This window comes from Aphelocoma coerulescens, chromosome 3 (genome assembly GCF_041296385.1).
Source record: "Aphelocoma coerulescens isolate FSJ_1873_10779 chromosome 3, UR_Acoe_1.0, whole genome shotgun sequence".
In the NCBI taxonomy this organism is placed as follows: domain Eukaryota; kingdom Metazoa; phylum Chordata; class Aves; order Passeriformes; family Corvidae; genus Aphelocoma; species Aphelocoma coerulescens.
The window spans coordinates 22453979-22475639 of NC_091016.1; the positions used below are offsets into that span (position 1 = coordinate 22453979).

At 40.1% G+C, this 21661-nt stretch overlaps 1 protein-coding gene across 3 annotated transcripts; it reads left to right on the plus strand.

Annotated features, from left to right (window-relative positions):
* The first annotated feature begins 94 nt into the window (after nucleotides 1-94).
* Nucleotides 95-21632, plus strand: DZANK1 (double zinc ribbon and ankyrin repeat domains 1). Of its 3 annotated transcripts, none has more exons than XM_069009436.1 (21): nucleotides 95-114; nucleotides 1183-1307; nucleotides 1945-2098; nucleotides 3149-3266; nucleotides 3639-3735; nucleotides 4494-4606; nucleotides 5162-5247; nucleotides 5921-6038; nucleotides 6864-6977; nucleotides 8088-8180; nucleotides 10070-10192; nucleotides 10912-11073; nucleotides 11699-11927; nucleotides 15221-15324; nucleotides 16520-16591; nucleotides 17491-17587; nucleotides 18403-18491; nucleotides 19572-19652; nucleotides 20181-20308; nucleotides 20667-20741; nucleotides 20972-21632. In XM_069009436.1, the coding sequence occupies exons 2-21, from the start codon at nucleotides 1199-1201 to the stop codon at nucleotides 21090-21092; spliced, it is 2283 nt and encodes a 760-aa protein (XP_068865537.1). In that variant the 5' UTR covers nucleotides 95-114; nucleotides 1183-1198; the 3' UTR covers nucleotides 21093-21632. The 3 variants fall into 3 exon arrangements, with proteins under 3 accessions (XP_068865537.1, XP_068865539.1, XP_068865538.1); XM_069009437.1 differs by lacking the exon at nucleotides 95-114 and adding an exon at nucleotides 274-320; XM_069009438.1 differs by lacking the exon at nucleotides 19572-19652.
* Nucleotides 21633-21661: the final 29 nt, after the last annotated feature.

The window sequence follows — 21661 nt, forward strand, 5'->3', positions numbered from 1 at the left end:
GAGGAGCGGGCTGGGTCGGTTGCTACGCAACAGCCAATGAGGCCGGGAGCGGCGGGCGGGCGGCGTCCCTGGAAACGGGAGCGAGAGGGACGGGATCCAGCGCGATCCAGCGGGGTGAGCAAGGGCCGGACAGCAGGGATGGAGCGGGCCGAGCAGGGGCTGGACAGCACGGATGGAGCGGGGCGAGGGGCGGGCGCTGCGCCGCGAAGGGGCGGGGAGCGGGGCGTAGCCGCGCTGGCGATGCCGGTCGGGTCGTGTGCGTCCCGCCAGGGATACGATCCCAAGAGGCTGGAGCGGAACCCCGAGTACCTTTTGTCCAGGTGTGCCGAGAGCAGGTGGGGAACATGAGGGAAAAGCCGTCAACCCCCTCAGGTCAGGTAAAGATCTGATCCGCCCGTAGTTGGTGGGTGTATGTCAGAGAATGGACCAGGCTCTGCTCGGTGGTGCCCAGAAATGGGAAAAGAGGCAACAGAGAGAAACTGGGGCACAGGAAGTCCCACCTGAACGTGAGGAAGAACTTCTTTCCTGTGAGGGTGACTGAGCACTGGGACAGATTGCCCAGAGAGGGTGGGCAGTGACCCTCCCTGCCTGCATTGGTGAGCAGCATAAGAGTTGTTTCTGGAGCACTGGAGGGTTGATTACAAAACCAAATCCTTGTAGCATAGACGTGTTTCCTGGCCCTGAGCATCAATTCCCAAGATCTGGACTACGTCTCTTCATTTCGTAAAATGCCATCATACCCAAATGCAATTTTTCATTCTTGAATTACACAACATGGTAATGACTGTGTACACTAGGATAAATCGGGTTTGGCACCTGTTTTATGGATATATTCTTGATTCACATGATAACTGGCATAAGCTTAAGCAATAGCTGTTTTTCTGTAGTCCTTTTCAGGACATCCTGTATTTATTTAGGGGGCCATAATGAAATGAGACTGGTTTCACATCTGACATGATTAGGGTGGAGATTCCTGTTCCTTACTCCTACCATATATCACTGACATATGGTGCTAAAGCTGTTCTACACAGGATCACAGTCACAGGACAGTTTCAAGAATCCAGTGTTCTCTCTTTTAAGAGAAACAAATAAAGACAAGGAGCCATGCTAAGAGGCTGTTATTTCTCAGTGCATTCTTCTGTTTAGAAAGATTATTGTCTGCCTTTTAATTCTATTTTAAAGATCACTGCTGAGAAAAATGACAGCTGGCTCTGTCTCAGTTCCTCAGATCATCCCACTTCGAATTCCACCTCCAGGGAAAGCTCAACGGGAAATAGACACAAATACTCTCATAGAAATAAAATCAGGTATGAACAAGAGCTTTGACTCCATCTCAAACCTTTACTTGTCCATTTGAAATGTTTGGCCTCTATGCTTTCTTTGCACTTAAGTATGAATTTTGGAGTGTGCATTTCATTAAGGAACTTATAAAATTAACCAACAGGTTTGATGCACCAAGTGTACTTGCATGTAATTTTATGCATTCAAACAATATTACTGACATAAAAGTTGTATGTGTGAGCAGTCTTAATTGCTTCCAAGGCCAAACTTTTAAGCTGTTGCATTTTGCTTTGACTGCAAAAACAGTGCTTGAAAGAATCCTGGGCCAGGCTCACTCCCAACGTTGTCATTACAATTTTTGAATTGTCACCTTTCGCTGTGGCAGAAAACATCCTTTCTGTCATTGCAACAGACAAGCTGCTGCAAGGTTTTCATGCAAAACCATGGCACAGCTACTTTGCTGTCACAAATATTGCTTCCAATGAAATTGCTTTTTTTGAGTAAAGGATTTTTCATGGGAGAAACAGTTTTGGTCCCAAACATTCGGTCACTTATAGAACTGCTTTATTTTCTTGATGTGAGAAAAATCAAGCACAGTAGTGAGTGCTTTGTTTTTCCAAGGTTGCCTACAGTCTGAGGAATTACTTTCTCTGTTTCTTTCAGATACACCAGGGGTCTCTATTTATTACACTTTAGATGGAAGCAAACCAGAACTCATTAGGAAACCTGGCCATGGGGCGTGTAACACTTTGGAGTATAAGGGTCCTATCTTATTACCAGTGGGGAAAATAATGATCAAGGCCCTGGCAGTTACAAAGTGAGTATCCTGTTTTATTTTAATCCTGCTTTGGCAAGGGACAGATATCCCTGTCATAGCTTGTAGCCATGTTGTTTAAAGCATTCCATACCTTGCAGGTGAGAGATGAGCCTTTTCCCAGGCAGTTTGCAATCTAAATGGTCCTCATGAATTGCATTGGCATGTCTTTCTCAGGATGCTTTTTATCCATCAAGTGTTTGTGTGGTTGGATTACCTCTTGGATGTTATCTCCTGGACTGTGGGTGTCCAATGATCCATGGAGGCTGTGGCTGAGAAACTGATGTACTGCACTGAGAGCTCATCCTTTGGAGTGTGATCATCAGAAAAAGCAGAGGAACCATGGTGGTGTTTTCTGGGGTCATCTAGTGGTTCAGTGGATTTATAGAAGTTGGTCTTCCCAGGAATTTGTTTCGTGTCTCCCAAAGGATCACAGACTGCTGAACCTCATAGCTTAATTACAATGTTGGGTGAAGCAAAAATACAATACATAGAAAGAAAACTGGATTTGTCCAAACTAACTTCATGCTTAGAGACAGAGAGAGGACACATAAATTCTCTGTCCATACTGTGTTGTGTTATCTTTTATTTCCAAGGGAGCAGAAACTTCCACTCCACTTGGAGCTTTGTGCTCACTGTTCCCTGTTAGCTCCACCTGCAGCCAGAGTGTGCCTTGTGTCTGCACTGGAATATAACAACATTATAACACACAAAACCGAGGCCTGTGTTTATTTTCTTGCTATCAGTACCTAGATTTACACTTGTTTCCAGTCTGGTTTTTATTAGGACATTTTCAGGTGTGCTGAGAGATGCTCTAGAATGACAGAGTGGTTTGGATATTTTCAGCAATTTTAATGTTACTATTGTAATTTAATAGGAATTAGAGAACGACAGTTGATTTATCAAATAAATATTGCTCAGGATTCTACTGAAATAATGACTGCCAAGCTTGGAAGGGATGTTCCACCTAAAGAGCCACATCCATCAGTGATTTACTTGTTGCAGCACACAAGTCTGTGGCAGGTTCTTAGCTTTGTGAACATTGATTTTCAGGGACTACAGGGAGAGTTCAGTTGTAACAAAGGTGTTTGTGGTAGAGTACCAGCAACCAAACATGCTTTTCCCTGTTGAAGATGATGACAAGAATTTCCTAAAAGATATGGCCACACAGGTAAGTTTTAGCAATTGTAACCCCTTGTGTGAACATAAAATGTTGTATATATGATATTATTTAGAGATTAAGCTTTGACTGCCAGTTTTATTTACATAACTTATTTTCTCTGTTTGCCCATCTTTGCTGCTTTGATCCTTTTTGTAATATTACCATTTCAAGGGGATGCTTTTTTTCCCCCCATGATATTTTATGACCAATTGAGGTCAAGTATTTAAAAAATACATTTATAATTTAAGCTTTTCAAATGCTTGCATTGAAAAAAAATAGCTTGAGCATGTACTTCTAAAATTTTAACAAATAACTATAGCAAGAGATGATTAGCACAAAAGCAAAAATTTTATTTGTAATTCAAATGGAATTACTTTTTAGAATAAGGAAGGTGGAATGTTTACTACAAAACCTAAGAAGAATAGACTGAATGTGGAAATCAAGCCTGCTTGGGATCAAACACCCCAAGACCTTGAAGGTACAGTATTACTTCATAAAACTGAGATAGTCTTCTGTTCTAGCAGAAAATAGTATGGAGTTTTCCTCTTGTATCACTTGTAAAGTGTGGGTAATTTTAAAACCATCTCAGAAGACAGAACATCCTCTGGAAATTCCAGTTTCAATTGCTCACCACTGCAAATAGAGAACAAAACTTACCTTCCATACATTTCACATTACTTCTTAAAAACATATTAAAATGTCATTCATTTCTCAGCAACACAACAAGGCCCAGTCTGTATTTCCCTTTGTGCCAGAAAATGCTGTTAAATTGATGGGATTGCAAATCCTCTACAGCACTTCTTTACTGATGTTTGCTTGCAGTAAGATTCCAAAATAAATACACAAAGCAGAAATGAAAGCTTGACCCAGATTTTCTCTGTAGATAAAGCCTCTTATTCCATGGCAACAGCAATGGGACTGTTTAAGAGCAGGGAATTGTATTAATGTTTACTCATTAATTTAATTGTAGGAACTGGGTTTTTTGAGCATGCAGGAAGGAAGAAAACTGTAAATAAATTAAAACATAAAAGTAAGCTCTGTCAAAGAGGTATGGGGTTTCTTCTAGTTTAATTTCCTATAATTCCATGCAGCTTATTTGAACCCGAAATGTGGATGCCAAGTATGTTTTTAAATATGTTTAGCAAGAGTATGTAACATTCATGTTCAGATATATATTAACTGCATGAAGTGGGTGACAGTGGAATAACAGAATTGTAATTTTAATCTTGGAAACAGACAGAAAGCCTTCTCACAGTTCCTCTCAAGGACCACAGCTCCTTGCCAGTCATTTGGGAGCCACAGAGTACAGAGGGGAATCCACCTCAGCACAACCAATGGAGTCATTGCAGGTGAGCAGAGGGGTAAGCTGACGAAAACTGTACACGGCTGTCATCAGGACAGAGGTCTAAAAAAAGGAGGAGGTGGAGATTTGTGATCTCTCTCAGCTATTAATGCCTTTGCATGTATTCTACAGTCCTGATTTAAATGTAATGGTAATGATGCACTAGACTGGGAATGCCCAAAGCAGGACACGGTTATCAGTAGGGACAAAGCCAGGCAAAGGAAATGAGCAGTGACTGCATTCCTACTAATTCTCTTCTAATACATTCCTGAATCCACAGTTAGCAAATACTTGCTGCTGTATGTTGGCAAGTTAATATTTTAAACTCAATATTCGGTAATGCTGTGGTGGCAGTAAATGGCAAGGCATTGATTTACTTTTATTGGAAGAAGCTGTGGGTCCTTAATGCCGCTAATGGGGGAATCAAGGATAGTAGGTACTCCTCAAAGCAGTGCCTTTCAGTGCAGTTTGTTTCAAATTACATCTGTAGCTGATTTTGCTATCTTTATATGCATTTGCAAATATTTCCTTTCTAAAGCCTGAAGAATTACCTTTATTTCAGTTTGCAAGTTCCTCTGCAGTGACTAGCCAGAAAAGCTTAGCAAGCACTCAAGTGTCAAGGATCCAGAGTGAAACAGATTTTCTTAAGTAAGTGACTTCTCCTTTTAACATATTGGTCCTTTGGAAAGTATCTGAGGCTTTTGCAACCAAGCTGATAATGCTATGGGCCTCTGTAAAAATTCAGAAGGCAAAGACAGACACTGGCTCATAAGTGGAGAGTATAATCTATGTAGGACTTTAAAAATTCTTTCTCTTAAATGTAGTTTTCAACTGTCAGTTATCAGCTGTCTCATCATCCCTTAAAAAAATTCCTAACACTCATAGGATCAGAGAATACACTCTCTTTTCAAATTATAGTACACCCTCAGTGCTGTAGGTGAACACTGCTCACTGGAGTAGTCTCATAGGACATTAATGCTTATCAGTATTGAAAAGGTTCTGATCTACATCAGTGGCTCCTCGTGGTGCAGCAGTGAGGCCTGACACAGACTGCCTGTCAGGAGACCTGTTTACTTCTCATGATGAGGAGGAAAGTATGAAACTCCAGAGCAGCCAGAGAGCTTTCTACCTTGCAAAGCTGTTTAGAGTTCAGAACTTCACATTATAGATGTTGGGGCATGGTCTGGTGTCCCACCACAGCTGGGAAATCACAACTGAGAAACCAGTGGCCTAAGTCCTGTCACAACAAGTTCCAGATTATTCACTATTATGCAGCAGTGCAATACTAAAACAAGCTCAGCTGGTTTGCTCTTATTTTCAGATGTGCACACTGCTCTGCCCCTCGCCTGTCTGACCCCTTGGCTCACTTCTGCCAGAAATGTGGATCTCTGATCCCCCCTGTGCCAGTCCAGCGCTTCCCACTCCCTGAAGGAACACAGGTCAGCAGAACATCATAGCAATCCACACATCATCCTTGAAGAGAACGACAGCCTCTGCAAGTTACACAGTCAGCACTGGCAAACCTGTTACTCAGTCCCACTTTCATTTGGAAGTTCTGCTCTAATTGCTTTGTTCTGCTCAATACCTTTAGCACTGGACCCAATGAAATTCTTCAGATTAACCATAGATAACCATAAACCATTAACCATGGGCAAAATTACCCACAGATTTCTTCAAGTGCCATGTATTCTAATAAGGAAAACAATGAAAAAGTAAATTGTTTTATTTGCCTGTGTCAGGAAACAGTACCAGTCCCGAAACCTTACATGGTGGCATGTGTGGGCATATATAAGAGCACCGAGTCTTTGCAGTGGTGCCTGTAACTGTCTTCCCTAAGCTCTTCCCAACAGATATTAACCTAATCTAACAAGTCCATGGTGTGTTTCCCTTCCTGTATCATCAGAAAGTTGTCTGGTCTGGGGCAATGCTGTAGTTTTAAGTAATGACCGAGATTCACCACCTCTTTACATTAGGTCCATAATTAGGAGAATTTCAACTACCTGTACATATTTTATAGTAGCATTTTAATTTTATTGAAAACTACCTCAGTACCTTTCTGGCATTGTCTTTCCAGATGTCTTCATATTTTCTCAATATGATACTATGATTTTTAAGGATCAATATCAGTATCAGTTGCTGTCAGTTGCTATGTCTCCAGTGACCTTGCTGCTGAGACTCCAGCTGGGAAAATATTGAAATCTCATTATAACCTTAATGATCCCATTATGCTCCTTAACACAACTGTGGTGTGGCTTTTCCTTCAGATGGCACCATGCCTCGAATGCAGACATCTTGTGCCAATGAATACACCCACTTGCATCATCTGTGAGTCACCAATAGCTCCACAGCTGCAGCCCCAAAACAACATCTGCATAAAGGTAATTGAGAATAAGTAAAACAAAATAGTGATTTAACTCCTGGTATGCATTTTTCTAACAAGTGATTTCGTTACAAATATTTTGATCCAACCTGGCTTTGTATAATTACATTATGGACACGTTTAAGAGTTAGTAGGATTAAAAACAGTTTGAATGGAAAAAAAGATTAAAGGTTCCCCAGTACAATAAGGACATGGACATACTTCCCTTGAGAAGGAAGAAGTAGAAGAGGCAATGTGTGATGAGCTCACCATAACCCCCATTTCCCTGTGCTGCTGAGGAGGACAGGAGATAGGGAATCAGGAGGAAGGTTAAGCCCAGGAAGGAGTGAGGGGTGAGGAGAAGGTGTTTTTTTGAGATTTGGTTTTATTTCTCATTTTCCTACTCTGATTTGATTGGTAATAAATTCAATGACTTTGCCCAAGATGAGTCTGTTTTTCTCCTGACAATAATCAGTGAGTGATCTCTCCCTGCCCTTAAACTCATGAGCCTTTCATTGTATTTTCTCTTAGCTGTCCAGCTGAGGAGGGGAGTGATAGAATGGCTTTGGTGGGCACCTGGCCTCCAGCCAGGGTCAACCCACCACCAGTGGATTATAGGCATTGTCCTAAATGTAATGTTTTATGGCAGCCCTGATGTAGGTGCAGAGGCAGACCTGAACTATTTAGTGGCAACATCAAAAGAGCAGACTAATTATTCTTAGCTCTGGTAGAAACTCAGTTGTTAATAGTGACTGTGCCAAGACCTTGTAGAGGTCTTTTAAGGCACCTCATGGTATTATGGTATTATATTATTATTAATAATTTTCTTTGCAGATACTGGGCTGTCTGTTTTGTGTGAGTGTAGTGACTAAACAAACTGACACTAGTGTATGTAAAGATCTGGAGATATTGATATTTAATCTCCTCAGGAAACTATCCCATAGTTTTAAAAAAATAGTCACCATGTGATGACCAGGCAGCATGGCCTAACTAAAGTGTGAAACAGCACAGACTTGAAGGATTTCTTCTATCTGCAGGACTGAATAACCACAGCACTTTGTAAGATCAAGTCTTTGTCTTCTTGTTCACAGTTATCAGATGTGAAATGTATTCTCTCTCTGTTTAAAAGGGCAAAGTCATTTGTCAGGTGTGTGGCACAGGAAATCCTCTTCACCATAAACACTGTGCAACTTGTGAGAGCAAACTGCCTGAAGTACAGATGGTAAGACTTCAATCACACTGGGTTAATCAAACCAAAGCAGAACATCCTTTATCTTTGGAAAACTGAAGTCATGTCCACGTGTCCCTGTGTTACCAAAGCAGAGATTCTCTCCCCCATGTCATATTTAAGCCCAGTCCTCCCTCAGAAGTTTCACCACAAATGTCTCTTCAAGTTTCTGACATGGAAGTCAGTATTGTGAATGCCATTGAGAAAGCTCAGAAGGCTCTTAGAAAATGAGTAGTCTTGACTCCAAGGGAGTCTTGTTTGCATCCAGATTACTTTCAATTGCAATAGAAAAGTTGAGTATATACATCAGGAGCATCATTCACACTGATTTCAGTTATTCTCTGAAAATAGAATACACTTTTACATTATTTTTCATATCTCCACTTTTACATTATTTTTCTTATCTCCATTTGCTGCTTCTCCTACATGCATACAGCTAGCATGCTTCTATTTGGCTGTGACTCTGCACAGAGGTGAGAAAAGTACTGAAATATTACCTCTAAAATTGCTCTGTTTCATCTCCCTGTTTAGCTTGGTTCCTTAGAAGAATTTTACTTTCAGTTCTGAAAAGTCTTGTATTAAAAATGTCTGGTACATTTCACCTCTACAGGTTGTGATAAATACAAAAATGATAGAATAATAATTATTTGCAAGTTAAAATCTTCTGATTAATGGTTATCTTCTGAGTTCTAAAACTGTCTGTAGCTAGAGGCAAAAGTCTCTTGTATAGGCACTGAAGTGTTATTTGAAAGTGAGTTTCAGTAGGATTCTGTATTTACCTAAGATAAATGTATGTTTAGCTGCTTCACTGAATGCAGATATATGTGTACATAATATGTAGCTGCATATGTAGTTAGGCATGTGACTTGAATGTGAGACCTGTATATCAGCTGAGAAAGTTAAATACTTACTAAGAATTATTAATAGTAATCAGAAATTTTATTAATAATAGTGATTAATTCGTGATAACAATAGTATTTTGGAATAATTAATAGTAATAATGCTGATATTATTATTAATAGCTATTAAATAATTTAGATTTAGAATATATTTAGACTTGTGCTTTTGGAAGATTTATCTTCTAACTGAACCCCCAAATTACATTGTTCAAATTGCAATGCAGGCCATAGATGAAAACAGGGCTGTTTTGTTGTGGTGTAATCAAAATAATTGTCCTTGGGTTCTGTCCCTTATCCATATTCCCGACTTGTAGAGAAAATAAACTACATAAGCCTTGAGGCAAAACATAACAAAACATTTTTAAGTCCTATTTGTCCTAACTGGGATCTGTACTGAAGCTCCAAAAGTTTCAGATGAAAAACCTGTTTTCTTTTACTTACTCATATAAGTTAATTGTAGAAAAGTTGGGTAATACATAATTTGCATGAGGCAAAAGAGTGCAAAAAAATATTTATGCAGCAAATTCCAAACTGTGAGGAAACTCCTTGCCTGAATGCATTCTCCCTGCCATACTACTAAAAAGAAAGGTACAAAGAAGATTGTGTGTTGGATTTGAAAATTCAAGTTTATCAGCAGAGACGCCTCCATCTTTATTCCGTCTGTACTTATACATAGAGCCCTATTAATAAATACTCAGTTTAAAAGCACACCATTGATAAGGTTCTTATTTTTTGGTGCTAGTTCTGCTAAAAATATTTTCAAATTAATTAATGCTACATTTTATCATGGTTTTGTAATGAAAAACAAAATTACAGGTTAGATCCGAGTCACTCTGTTGCTCATTCTAAGCTGCAATAATTCATTTAGGCTGAATATTACTTTATGTTGTCAGAGCAGCTTGCTCTCCTCTTTCTCCTTATTAGGCTTGTGGACTTTTCTTCATGAGCAGCATTTTCTCCCTAACACTTGTTTTGTTTTGTTAGCCCACGTTTGGAGGAGACTCCTGCCCACCTCAGCAGGGCCAGCAAAGGAAGACGACTCTGTGCTCAAAATGCAACGGCGTGAACCAGAGCGACGCCCGCTTCTGTGCCTGGTGTGGGGCCAAGGCATGTGCTCCTGCTGTCTGTGGGACAAACTGGCTGCTGCTTCTCTGCAGCAATGTCAGACTTCTCTGTCAAAACTCTTGGCAGTCAGTAAACAGTGTTATTATCAAGATACCTGCTTAGAGCATAGAGGATTGCGTATGGAAAAATGAAAGGCTTACAAGACATCCCGACCCCACATCAGTCAGTGACCCAAGGGTTTAGAGTTGCAAACAAATGATCATGGGTCAACAAGCACCATCATTGCATCAGCTGAGATGCAACAGCCCTGTGCTCAGGCAAAGTAATTTACCCATCAAAGGTTAAAGTATAGGCTAACCTAATGCAAGTTTTCCCATAACAACTCCGGCCTATAACCACCAATACAGGCAATTACCAGATACGAGATGATGCATGCAATTGTTTTAACTGAAGGCCTCCTTAACTTCAATATAAACAAGTACTTAGCTGCTGCCCAGTAGAGTTACAATCAATGTAAACAATTTCCCCTTGTGCAGTGCTTCTACCTAAGATCACACTTGAGGAGAATTTATTTTCTGTGAGCTGAATGCACATAAAATTTAAAATACTCCCTTATATGCATAAATAACCATTAGTCCTGTACTGTACCAAGGGACTCAGGGTGGTATTTACTTCCTTTTAATTCATTCCTCTGCTCTTATCATTCTGGAGTCATTCATCCTATGCTTCTCTAGTGACAAATATTGCATTGAACTTTCCAGCCTGGACCTCCTCCATCCTACTTTTCCTGTTCCAAGTGTGGTACCAGCAACCAGCCCTATGCTCGCTTCTGCGTGTCCTGTGGTGTCTTCATAGAGCCCCCATCCAGGCAGAGCTCTCCTGCCAGTCCCATGAATCGTGGGGACTCAGTGGGATCTGCTCAGGTGGGACACAGTGTTACAAAGCCAGGTTTGAACACAGCTGAGAGGCTGCTCCATCGTGGGTGTGGATCAGCACAGCTCCATTCATTTCCTTGGGCGATGCTGTGGACTAGGAGCACAAGGGCAAACCCCTTGGTTCTGCTTTCTGCTGAACAGCAGCCTCAGCCCAAGGCCTTGATCCAGCCTCTTTCTAAATGGCAAAGTGAGAAATGATCAGCCTTTCAAAAGTCTTAGCTCTTTAAGTACTGATCTTAGCTCTTTAAGTACTTCTATGTTATTAGTTGTGAATTATTTGTGGCCTGCTGATATTGTTTCATGAAAATGTAGTAGTGTTTTTAAAACTCTACTTTAAGGAAGAGTCCAATACTTAGCAAGGCCAGCTTTTGCCCTACAAAAGCATACATGTCTCCTGGCAATCATGAAGAATTTGGATTTTGCTTGAATATTTGTGGTAAGTTGCCTTGTTGTTACAGACTGGTAATTAAAATAGAAAATTGTTAATGATTCTTCCTGCTAGCTTTTTCATTCCCTTACAATTTGGTGTAGTGTTGTGGTTAAGTTATGCTTGTAAGCCATTGAATTACATCTATATTACTTATATTTTCCCTTCTCCTCCACCCCCCCACAGGCAAAACGATTACAGGCTCAAGTTGCCTGGCAACCTTGTCCTGTTTTCTTGCCCAAATCAAGGACAGAACTAACAGAAAGAGAAGATAAAGGAACCCAAACCATTGGACTTTTTTACCCATCCAGCAAACTGCTGGAAAAGAAGGAGCTTGAGCTGATTTCACAAAAAGAAAAGGTGGAAAAGATGAGTGATCACAAGCCTCTCCTGAGAGCCATTAGTCCTGGAAAAGGTTAGAAGTTCTGATTTTATGATTTCTACACAATTTATGACCTTGCTTTTTCTTGAAAATATTATAGTCTATGGAATGTGGCATCAGTAGGACACTGATTTACATCTTTACAAGTCTATCTTCCCACCAGTCACTTGTAAATGCACTGCCTTAGAATTCAATCACTGATCTCCACCAATAGCTGAAAGAAAGCTATAAGAAGTATCAAAATTGTGGCTACTGAGCCCTGTGCAACCATACTAATTTGGCAGTAGTTTGATTTCCTCAGATCCCACAAGACTGGAGGCAGGTGTCCTCTATTTGAATTGGAAACCACTGCACAGCTCCCAGTTCCCAGCACCCTCCACAGCCCCTGCAATGTGAACTTCAGGTAGAGCTGTGATGGCACCTGCAGGGATACTGATAAACAAAACTCTGAGACACAGGGGATCAGAGCTCTTGAAAATATGATGAAGCTTGTCTACATGAGGAACTTGTGTGGGGTGCTGTTGTGGAATAAATTGTAGAAACTTCAGAAGCAAAGACTAGAGGAAGGGATTCTTAGTAGGATTATGAAAACATCACTCATTGAAGAGTCTTTCCTCTCCCAGACTACAGTAGGAGCAGTATCAGTACTACAGACAACTTTCTTTCCAAGTGAGTTTTGTGGTCACTTTGTTCTTTGTGGAACCACTTGACCATTTGCTGTCATTAAATACTTGACATTTTGAGGTTTTAGTTTTACTATCCTGAGAAATCTTCAGCTTTCTGGATCCCAAACCCTTGAAGACAGTCCATCTGTATTAATTAAGGATCTAATAAATGGCTTAGTGGGTAAAATTGTCTTTAATCTCACAGGGCAGTCCAGCTGGGCAATCCATAGAACGAGTTAATTTTAAATCATTACAGCACCAAACCCTGGTTTGGAGGAGCAGTTACTCTTTTAGATCCACTTTCCCATCTAGCTCTCTTCAGCAATCAGATGGTCAACCCCTCAGGCTGTTATCAGAATTCATTTTCTATTGGGTAGTAAAGAATGTTAGAAATTCCTCTTTTGATTCTGTGTATCTGTATTCAGATGGCCTCTGATTTTTAAAATAATCAGTGGGGAAATCTGTTTTCCTCCTCCCTTCCTCTGAAATGTGGCATGTTCTCTTAGGCATCACTGTAGGAAATACAACACTTGACTCAACATGTCAGGGAGCTTAATTTAGTCAGAGATAAGAGAGGATTGGCCCCTAATAGTGCCAAGAAAAAAGCAAAGTAACACCAATTATTTGTATATCTCTGTCAGAAGTACAGCTCTTGCCTTGTGAGTGAGAACTGCTGTCACTGGGAAAGGGAGGGAAGAAATTCTGAACTCCATTTGAATTCTTTTCATTTTTATCCACTTAGCAGAGGTAACTTTGTTGAAGTTGCACTGTGTAATGTATTCTCCATTAGATCCTGCCCAGGACCGAGTAACGTATTTCATTCCATAAATCAATAAATGTCTCTTACAGTCAGTTCATGCTGAGTTGTATACATGGCTTGAAACTACCTGCATCAACAAGACCATGCACTATCACCCAGGAAAATCTCATTTATAGATGCCAAATATGACCATTATTTCTTCAATCAAAATAGTATCAGACATTTGATATTAAAGTTTTTAAATACAAGTGATTACATAAGATGGTGGAGGTTATTATTTCTTGACCATATCAATTATTAACTAACCTTCTTTTCATGTATGAAGATTAAAAAAAAAAAGACTAAACAGTTAAGAAAGGGGCAAACAACAGCAGTACCAAAACACTAATCCTCTGGTGTGTACTGGGTTTCTTTTTTTGCTGTACTTTCAGTCTGTTTTCAACAGGAGCCAAGACATTCACCAGGTAAGCTTTACAAAGAAGGCTTCCCTTTTTTACTGTAACAAAGGTTAAATCAGTGTGATATAATCTGCTATTGGCAGCATGAATTCAAGTATTCCATCAGTGCTGCCAAAAATCCTTTGAAATCTAATAAAACATCAATCATGCAAGAATATGTTTCTGACCATCTGGATTTTTTGAAGTAAAATCTGGGGATCTGGGCTAGTTATGAACCACTTTATTGCAAATAATACTGACTTCTACAGAGAGATCACTCACCAAGTAGCCTATTTTAGATGTTTTAAATACTACTTTCAACTTGTATTAGTTTTTGCATATGAGACCACAGCAGGGAACAATTTATGTTGTTCTGTGGGTTCTTCTTTTTCTATCCATTTAAAGCTGCTTAACAAGTAAGATTTGCTGGTTTAGTTTGTCATACCAGTTCAACCTTGAGTCTTCCAAGCACAAAACTCCTTGTGCCCTTGCTTTGTCTTGTAAAAGCCAGAGCTGCACTTTTCTTCTGGCCTGGTCTCTTTTCACTGTTTCAAGCTTCACTTAACATGAAGGAAAGGATAAGGTCAGAGCAGCTTCATTGTGTAAGTTAAATGAGGTTATCAAGCCTACACAATTTTATTTACAACAAAATGAATCATGCTCTGTACTTACCATAAGGATGCTATAAAGAAAATTAGATTGAAAACAGTCAGTTAAAAATGAGAACAAGTCCATTTGTTGCTTCCTCTGATGATGAAAACAGAATGGAGCTCCAGAAGTGCCTGGACAGGAGGTGCAAAAGCTCTAAATAGCTTAAGATGAGTTTTTAATCCAGGCTCATTCAGCCCCTCATGTTTCATGGCCTCTATCAGCATAAAGGAATGCTGACTCTCTCTCTCCCAGAGATCCTGATAGGCAAAAGAGCAGGAATGCTTAAGCTTTTAATAGGCTCTCACATATATAATTGAAAGGAATTTATTTGGAGGATAATTTACACAGACCAAAATGCTGTGTATCCGAGTTTCTGTGTTTGCAGTTTTCAAATTTTGTTTATTGTTCCCTGTCAGTTATCCCAAATCAACTAAGAATCAGTTCAATAACACACAATCACTTAACTTAAATTTTTTAAAATATTTTACTTTTTTCTTTTCTTATGATCTGGAATAGTGTGAGATTTTCCCTTCACACAGGACCAGTTTTGACTCCCAAGGATCATTCCAAGACATGGCTTTGCTTTGAATAGAGGGCCCTAAGGATGAATTATATATAACCTATGGATAATACAGTGTTTCACCTGGCTTTTTAGGGTATAACTTCCTTCTCATTTTCTTGATGAGATGAATTTTCTACAGATTTTTTTAATCTCAGTGCAGCTATGCTATTTTTAAATCTTAAATCACATGACTAGAAGGAATGTTAATCACATTTTAAGGATTTTTCTCCTGCTTAACTCTCTGTGAACAGGTTACTGGAGAAAACAGCTGGATCATGTTTGTGCTCATCTTAGAAGCTATGCCCAGAACAACCTTGAATTCAGAACACTGATTGGAGAACCTCAAATGGGAAAGGTAGGAAGGAGCTTGGGAGTGGTATCTTCCCATGGAGGGTCATGAGATTATTGTGGCTGCTACATAAACACTGGGAAAATAAATGTCTCCCTTTTCTTTAGACATTGACTTGTTTTTGTGTGTAATGTGTGTAAAAAGTCTTGTTTTGTTGTTCCATTTTTTGCTCAGTCTTTTCCTGAAGATTTTTTCTGCTTTCTTTCCAATGGCAATTCCCATTCTCTCACCTAAGAGCTGTAAGGGGAGTGAGAAAGCCTTTGCTCAGCTGCTTTTATATAGGAAGAAGGTGGAAACCTTCTAGGACTCCTTCCTAAGGAGTAGATACTCCAGTAAATACTTTGCACCTGATTTCTATATCCACTGAGACCTCTTGTCCACCAGCATGTTCAGAAACTGTAGTACAACTATAAATATAAGAGAATATCTGCTTAATAGAGTTGAGGTACAGTCCATTGCAACTTTTTTCCTCTGCTAGAGGATTCAAAAAGACAAGCCTGAAGAATATAAAATTGCCTAGGGAAGGCTATTCCTGCTGCTTCTTGGCCTTTTGCCAGTTTATTGTCTTAAAAGCAGTGCCCTCAAAAGTAACAGAAATGGTTCAAAGCAGATGCCAGCTATCTGGGTTTAATGCTGCTTTTTCAGTTTTTCATGTGGATTGGAAATAGAATCAACCTTACCTCAAAATTCTTAACCAGCTGCAATATAATCATTCCATTCTTTATAATCCCCTGTGCACTCATTTTTGTATGACTCCCATAGACTTGTTGCCAGCAGTACTGTCTCAAGGAATTGATACACAAAGGTACCAAAGTTTTAATACTGACTGTGCTTCCCCAGGCTGGTGTGACTAAAGCAGCCACCAGTTCTCCTGGATCTGGAAGTCCCGAGAACAACACAGCCTTTTACACAGCTACAAAATCTCAGTGGAGAATGACTGTACTTCCATGAAATGTAGCCTCATTTCAGTTTTGGATTCACTTGGCATTTCAGTTGTTGCAAAATTTCCAGTTACTCAAAAAACACCTGCCCCTTTCTCATTGACATGGGAAGTGTTGGTACAATATCACAAGTAGGCAAAGGCCACACGTGATTTTGTGTACTGGCTGCACCACAAACACCACCAGCAACACTCATTCCTAAAAGTACTTCTGTGGGGTTTTTTTTGTAAGACATACTAATGGCTGCTCTTTCCCTCTAGATTAATTATGCTACCATCTCTGAAGATGACTGTGATGTCACTATTACACTGAATTTTGCTGCTGTTAACAAGGTCAGTTCAGGGGATGGGGCCTGTTGAGAGGCAGCTGGTCTAAAGCTGTCACTAGAGCAGTGTAATGATATATTTTAAATTCAGGTCTAAACAAGAAATGCTTTTGTTCAGAGGGTGTTAACTTATTGCTTCAGAGAAAAGAATCTTTTTCTTTCTCTGTTAGAGCTGGATGAACAGGTAGCCTTATCTGATGAAGCCTGACTTCACGGTTATGTTGCTATCATCTCACACTTTGTTAGTTTGCTATTAGTATTAACTTTCTTCTTTCAGCTGATGTTGTTTGATGATTCTAGCACCCCTTAGCTTTTGATCTCAGATCCTGCTTTTTTTCAGCGTGCAAACTGTTCTTAAGGAATAAGCTTAGTAATTTCCAATAGTTTGGAGATAACTTTTGTCAGAGCTCCTGTTAACTTTATTCAAAATCTGGAACTTCCATCTCAAGAATTACCATGTTCCAAAAACCACTACATACACATTTCTAGCTTTTCAAAGATTAAAATCTACCATCTCAAAAATCCACAATTCAGACTGTGTCTCTTGTGAGGAATCTTGGAAAGCTTACCTTGCCATGTGGAGCCTGAAAAGCTGTATCACATCATTTCAGAAGTGAAATTTCTCAAGTGGTAGAAACACTTTCATTTGGTGAGAATCTTCATTTCATTAAGCGAGGTTGTGTCGCTTTATTTTCTAAATCAAAAGAAATACCTAACACAAGGTTTAGAAAAAAAAGCCACATAATTTTGCCTCAAAACAGAGTTCAATTACATATGATAATGTCTTGTGTTAATTTGACACTGATATTAACAGCCTATGTATTTTCTCATTTGCAACAGTTTTGTGCCACTAAGATTATAGCAGCATTACATGATAATAACTGCCTGCATTTGATGATTCTACAGGATATTCATCCTAAGAGAGCAGTGAAGTTCAGCAATGATTACCCAAGTGCTGTAACAGAAGTCACAGATGGACAGGATGGCAGTCAGACTAATTTTGGTGAGATTTTTTTCCCCCATCTTTACAGCAGACCATAAATACAGCAGTCAGGAATACAGAAGTAGTGCTTGGAAGCTTAGACAGACAAACATTCTGTGCCTATTTAAGTTGATCTTTTAAGTCTCAAAATGTGTCCAAGTTGAAATTTAAGCAATGTACAGACTTTCTAACATTCCTGGAAATTCTTCATCCCTAGGCAGCAGCTGAGGAGACCAGTGAACTGCAGCCACAGCTCACAGCAGTGTTTTTATTATAGCAGTAAAACTTTAGATGTGTCATATATTCTTTTACAATAGGAACCACAAATATCAATATTATCTCTACTTCTGAGCTCTGCCAGGGACTGCCAGCTCTGGCATATTTGGCAAAGATAAGAAATTATGAAATACATTCATCCTAGACCTGGTTTGCAGAGATGTTGTTTAACTGCAATCTCCCACTGGTGTCAGTAACAGCTCAGCATTTTGGGCATCTCATATTGGACTTAGGTTTTCATTAAATCAACCAGTTGTAAAGTCAGCCTCAGAATTCAGAAATTCCTATACCATCATTTGATACACTTAATTCACATACAAGTCTCATCCACTTTGTGCTTCCAGTCTGAGACTTGACAAGAGGCAGTAACTGCACTGGGAGCTGTGTAAACCTTTTGTTAAAACCAGTATGATCTGCAACAAGTGTTTCATCACTCTCTCATGCAGAAAACTGATAAATACTGCTTTGATTGTGGATAAATTATTTCCAGCTCTCTCCTCCAAGTTCTAGTTAGGATACTGACTTTGCTTTGAATTAACACTTGTTTTCCTTTCTGGTAGGCAGAGGTGATCATAATCTTTTCTATTCAAGAGGCAAAATAAAGAGAACCAAGTCAAGAACAGTAATGGGCCAGGAATATAAGCTCTCTGTAAGTATCTTCTGCAAATACAGGAGAAAAGATTTCTAGAGCAGCACTAATATGAAGGAGGGCATCCAAGGGTTAAAATAGAAAGGTTTTAACCCTGACTGAGGGCAGGGGATAAAAGTGCAACTTAATATAAAACCTGAACATTGGTAACTGACATTTAGTTCAAAACTGAAAATAACTCATTTGTTTTTCTACTAAGAGTTTAATTAGACTTTTTCTCTCATTTTGAACCTATTCAATTCTGACACTGCATTAGGTCTAAGGACTGTTGCAGAGTGATTCTTTACAGATTTTTTCAGAAGTAACATCAGATGGAGGTATTGTCATCTTTCCTTGACTTTACAACATTCAACTCCATAGAGGCCTAGTTTAATTCAAGCAGCAAGGATTTACCTCCACTGGAGACCAAATTTTCTGAAAGAACTGTCTACTAAAGGGATTGTCAGTAATGACATGGAAAATTTCAAAAGGGAAATGTACATTAGTCTAAGCCTGGATCAGTCAGCCAACTCAACAGGTGGGAGAAGATACAGAGCTCTGTGATAAGAGTCCAGAGATAAAAATGCTTGGTCAAGTGATTGAGCTTTCAAAATGAGAAAAGGAGGTTGAAAGCTGGGAAGAAATAAAAGGAAATCGTTTTAGGTTTTGTTGTTTATTTGTTGTTTTAAGATTTAGTAAACTAACTTATCCGAGGCAAAACATACACATTTTTATAACAGAATACTTCCACAAGTTCTGGAAGCTTCAAACTTTAATCCTAAACATGTACCCATGTTTAATTTTTCTGTGCTGAGCAGATCTTTGTACAGCCCTGGAGAGCTGCATTGATGTAAAGCTAATCATTTGCAGACACACTTGCTGAATGAAGACCTCAGTAGTGAGATATTAGCTCTGGTTCCCCAACACTTGCTTAGATTCGGAAAGACATTCCCAAAGTCAGGGATTAGTAACAATGAGGCTCAGATACATTGAATTCACCCCACTGTGTGCATTTTTCACTTTCACTCCAAGGCAGAATCAGGCCCACCTACTTGTATTTTCACTGTGTGAAATGTTACTGGCTGTTGTGTATCTCCACAGCCAGAGTCCAGACAGCTACTGGATGAACTGGGTCAAACTGGGAAAGGAAGAATCCCCTTCATAGAACAATTGCTCAGTGATGTAAGTCACGCTTGCTGAAGTTTCCTTTTCAACTCTTTGGCCATTTACTGCATGAATATTAGCCTGGAATGCAACTTTGGAGTGATGATTAGGAGGCAACAGCCTTGCAATACCAGTCTTCAGATTGGAAGAGCATTTTAGAGAAGATAGGGCCTGTTTTATATTTATAGATTTCTTCCCAAATTTCTATTTGGTCAGTGCATAAGGCAGTCTTCTCTGGGTTTGCCAAGGCCAAGCAGAAAGAACAATGTATTCGTTTTATAGTTTAGGATCCAGTCCTCTGTATAGCAAAAGCAAGCATAATCTATGTTTCTGCTGTGGGATCTCATTTGGCTACTGTTACACACATTTACTCTGGCTTTGATGACAAACATTTTCAGAACAAAGCAAAGCAACACACTTTGAACCTCTCTCTGCCTTGAGCATGAAGCCCATTTCCCAGCTTGAATTGGCATAATACAAAAGCAGGGTGGAAACTGAAGAATCTGTATGGTTTTACCAGCTCCATTTCCCTCTGCTCTGTTCCAGGGAGCTGACCCCAACTCCCTGAGCGAGGAGGAGCGCCCTGCCCTCACAGTTGCTGTCCTGAACAAGCACACAGGAGCCATCTCCCCTCTGGTGCAGAAAGGGGCCGACATTGACCAGCAGTCAGGGCCGTAAGTGAGCTCTGATCCTCTGCCTTGGCTCTTTCCAAGTTTTACCCAAAAAAATCACACATGTTCCAACTTTAGAGGGAACTAAACCCCCACCTCTCCTCCACCAATCTGTAGTGGAGGAGCTCCTTTCAATGACAGTATCCTCACTCCTTCTTCCAGCTACCAGCTTTGAAGATTTCTTGCAACTTGTGAAAGCTGTTCTATTCAGTTCCTTCTCCTCTCCACTTTGACTTAGAGATAAACCCCACCAAAGCCTACCACACTTCTAGTGTCTTCTGTATCCTCCTATTCATTTTCCTTAGTTCTACTTGCTGAGTTTCCTTCGGTAATAAGTACATTGCTCATTCCTCCCATGCAGGCACAACAACACAGCTCTCCATGAGGCAGTTCTGCTGGGACTGGAGGGAGAGGAGTGCATCCGAGCCCTGTTATGGTAGGTACTGTGGCTGGGCCCCCAGCTCAGCTGCAGGCTCCCCCAGCCTGCCAGCACAGAGCTGCTTGGCAGCACGGGAGGGCCAGAGCCTGCCCCGTGTCCCTGCAGGAAGGAGCATCCAGAAATTCCAAAGTTATCCCACATCAACGTTCACCTACAAGCCACTTCACTAACTGCAGTAGCTTACAATGAATTTAAGCAGTTTAAACCAATGTGTTCTGTATTTACAGCTGCAATGCAAGCGTGCAGAAGAAGAATGCAGCAGGGCACTCAGCATTGGATTTGGCTGCTGCAGCTGGAGATAATAAGGTTATGTCACTGTTCCAAGTAAGTCTGGATAGAGAACGCTGAACTTAAGAGACACAGGAATATTGTTCTCGTAAGTGTGTTACTACAACAAACTTTTTCCCCAAATAAAGCTGAAGGTTCTTTGACTTTGGGAGCACCTGAGCACGTGTGTCCAGTTCTGTCTGCAGAATCCACAACCCTGTGTGATCAGCTTGGGCCCTGTAACAGTGAAATATCTTCTCCAAGATTCCCCCATTCCTTTCCAGCAGTTCAGAGCACAATTCCTCTCTGACTGCACTCTGTTCTGCAAATTCTCCTTTCCAAACTTCTGCACGGAAAGGGACAAACCAAACTTTCCCAGGCACAAATAAATTTAAATGTCTTTAATGCCTGATGAACACTGCTTGAGAGTTTGACACTTGAGCAACAGCACTGCAAGCTGTAATTGATGAGCTTGTTTTCCTTTTTGATGTTAAAACTGCATTCAGTGCAGCCCATTGCAGTAAAGGTCAGATTCTTGTCCTCCAGAAAATTGAGTAGAACTACTTTGTTGTTCTGCCTTCAACTTTTATTTATAAATGCATCAATACGAGGCAGCAGCCAACTACAAACAGAAGCTTACAAGAATACCA

What these genes read in the sequence shown, in the direction of transcription:
- DZANK1 (XM_069009436.1), top strand. Translation starts at nt 1,199, where the DNA reads ATGACAGCTGGCTCTGTCTCAGTTCCTCAGATCATCCCACTTCGAATT. An exon ending in TGGCAGTCAGACTAATTTTG is followed by an intron (nt 17,588 to 18,402) that starts GTGAGATTTTTT and finishes CCTTTCTGGTAG; the next exon opens with GCAGAGGTGATCATAATCTT. An exon ending in GCCAGGAATATAAGCTCTCT is followed by an intron (nt 18,492 to 19,571) that starts GTAAGTATCTTC and finishes GTATCTCCACAG; the next exon opens with CCAGAGTCCAGACAGCTACT.